General features: G+C 60.1%; 2 protein-coding genes across 2 annotated transcripts; one reads left to right on the plus strand and one right to left on the minus strand.

Moving 5' to 3' along the window:
- Positions 1-400, plus strand: SPRG_18502 (hypothetical protein; the record flags this gene model as incomplete). The annotated part of the gene is made up of 1 exon (XM_012357950.1): positions 1-400. A coding segment is annotated over one exon (400 nt), but the record flags the coding sequence as incomplete, so codon positions are not given.
- Positions 401-433: 33 nt separating this feature from the next.
- SPRG_22032 (hypothetical protein) lies at positions 434-2,093 on the minus strand (the record flags this gene model as incomplete). Its single annotated transcript, XM_012357951.1, has 11 exons — positions 434-603; positions 651-707; positions 754-799; positions 839-967; positions 1,016-1,084; positions 1,130-1,200; positions 1,247-1,298; positions 1,345-1,586; positions 1,632-1,718; positions 1,763-1,853; positions 1,902-2,093. The coding sequence occupies 11 exons, from the start codon at positions 2,091-2,093 to the stop codon at positions 524-526; spliced, it is 1,116 nt and encodes a 371-aa protein (XP_012213341.1). The 3' UTR covers positions 434-523.
- Between the last annotated feature and the right edge of the window lie 107 nt (positions 2,094-2,200).

Genomic DNA, 2,200 nt, shown 5'->3' on the forward strand with positions numbered 1-2,200 from the left:
AGGTAGTCTCGGGAACGGCGCGATCGCGGCCAGCGGCGACGGCAAGTTCGTCGCGGTCGGCGCCGACTCGGGCGTTGTCAATATTTATGACGCAAGCAAGCTCGCGCACGGCAAGACGCCCAAGCCGATCAAGTCGCTCATGCAGCTCACGACGGGCATCTCGTCGCTCAAGTTCAACGGCGACTCGCAGATCCTCGCGATGGCCTCGCGCGAGACCAAGGACGCGCTCAAGATGGTGCACATGCCGTCCGCGACCGTCTTTGGCAACTGGCCGACGGTCAAGACGCCGCTGCACTACATCTCGACGCTCGAGTTTTCGCCCAGCAGCGGGTACTTTGCCGTCGCGAACGCGCGCGGTCGCGTCCTCCTCTACCGCATCATGCACTACGCGTCGACATAAACAATACGTGTGTCGTCGCGATATTGGAGACTGCTTTTCACTACTTTAACTACTCCCCCATCTACCTACCCCTATTGCGTTGTGTGTCGATTTCTTTCTCTTGGGGTTAAATACGCGACACCCTCACGGCTGCTTCCGCGTCATGCGGTGGGCTTGCCGCACGAGGTGGTTGAGCGACGTGTCGCCAGCATCAAGCACGTCCACTACGTCGTCCGTGTCAGCAGCGTGGGCGAGAACATAAGGAGGCTACCGCGGTTGTGCAGCCGCGCGTTGACGTCGTCGATGGCCTGGTCGATCGAGGCCAGTGCTAAGAACCCTCCGTCGAGAGTGCAGACACCGTATGCATGTCGTACCGAAGCGGCCCCGCGGTGCTTGACCAAATTTTTTCCGTTGCCGGAGCTACGAGGGCGTTGGCGCTGGTCGGCAAGGTGGACATACCTTGTGGACGGCGGTGGGGCGCACGGCCGAGACGTCGTCGTTGAGCCGCTCGTCGTTGTGCGACGTGAGCGGGTGCGTCAGCTGGTAGCGCAAGTTGGCCATCGCCGTCTTGAGCTTGGTTTGTTGCGACTACGCAGACTCGTATTGCGACTCGAAGCAGGCAGGATCGGCTCGGACCTCCGAGTTGGGGGCCAACGACCGCGCTAAAAAGTAGGACGGGACGTCGTTCTGCACCGCACTGGGGTCCTACGCCTTATATTGCGATTTGTTTTTCTCGCATCTTTCCGAGACCTTGCGCCGGCGCGCCTGGATCGAGTGTGGGCCGCTGCTCTCGAGACCGACGCCGGTCAAGAACGTCATGTCTAATCACCGCCGCGTCGGCTCAAGACGTCGTCGTCAGCGTTTTACCTGGCTCGGCCACAACCTCGGGCGTCTCTTCGTTGTGCTGCCGCCGCGGTTGCTACAACCAGCCGTTGAACGTCCTGGCGATGCAACTACTGCCGTACGCGAGGCGGGAAAATGGACTCGGGCTGCGGCGCAGGGTCGGCGAAGAGCGCGCGCTTGCCTTTGGCTTTGAACTCGGCCACCGTCGGAAGCAGGTCCTGCTTGACGCGCGCGATACTGACGTTCTTGTACGACGGTTTCTTGCGCTTTGTCTCGGGGTACGCGATGACTATGTTGAGCTCGATGTCGCGCCCGTCGCACTCGCTCATGCTCGGCACCGGGTTGTACACGAGTTTGGTCTTGTCTAATGCGATGATCAATGAAGATCGAAGCCATCATGGACGCGGACCTTGGGTCTGGACGGCCGCGTGCGCAAGGGGGTTGCCGTAGAGTACGAGCTGCGAGAGGACGCGCAGCTGCGTGAGCGCCTTGATGTCTAGCGCGACGCGTTTGATTTGATTGCAGCAGCTGTAAACGCACCGTCTTCGCGACTGATCTTGTTGTGGGAGAGATTGAGGTAGGCGAGGTGGTAGAACCCACCTCCTTGCTTGTCTCCAAGCTCCAGGGCGCTCTAGACGCAAGATTCACACAAGCAAACGAGCAAGTTGCAGGAAAGCACCTCGGGGAATTCCGTGATCTTGTTGTGGCTCAGGTTGAGGTTCCGTAAGCGCGGCGCGACGGCGAGGAGGAGGAAGACCCCCGAGCCAGGAATGTTGTTGCGCTCGAGCGACAGCGTCTCGAGCCGCAAAAACCGATCCTGTGCCAGACACACATTCGACGAGACGAAGGAAGCGAGGGGATGCCGAACCATGATGGGTGGCACCGATGTGATCCAATTGCTCGCCAAGTAGAGTTCGCGCAGCTTGGGTAGCTTGGAGAGCTCTTCGACGTCCTTGCTCACGAGGCAGTTGAACGAAA

This window comes from Saprolegnia parasitica (assembly GCF_000151545.1).
Source record: "Saprolegnia parasitica CBS 223.65 unplaced genomic scaffold supercont2.1260, whole genome shotgun sequence".
Classification (NCBI taxonomy): Eukaryota; Oomycota; class Saprolegniomycetes; order Saprolegniales; family Saprolegniaceae; genus Saprolegnia; species Saprolegnia parasitica.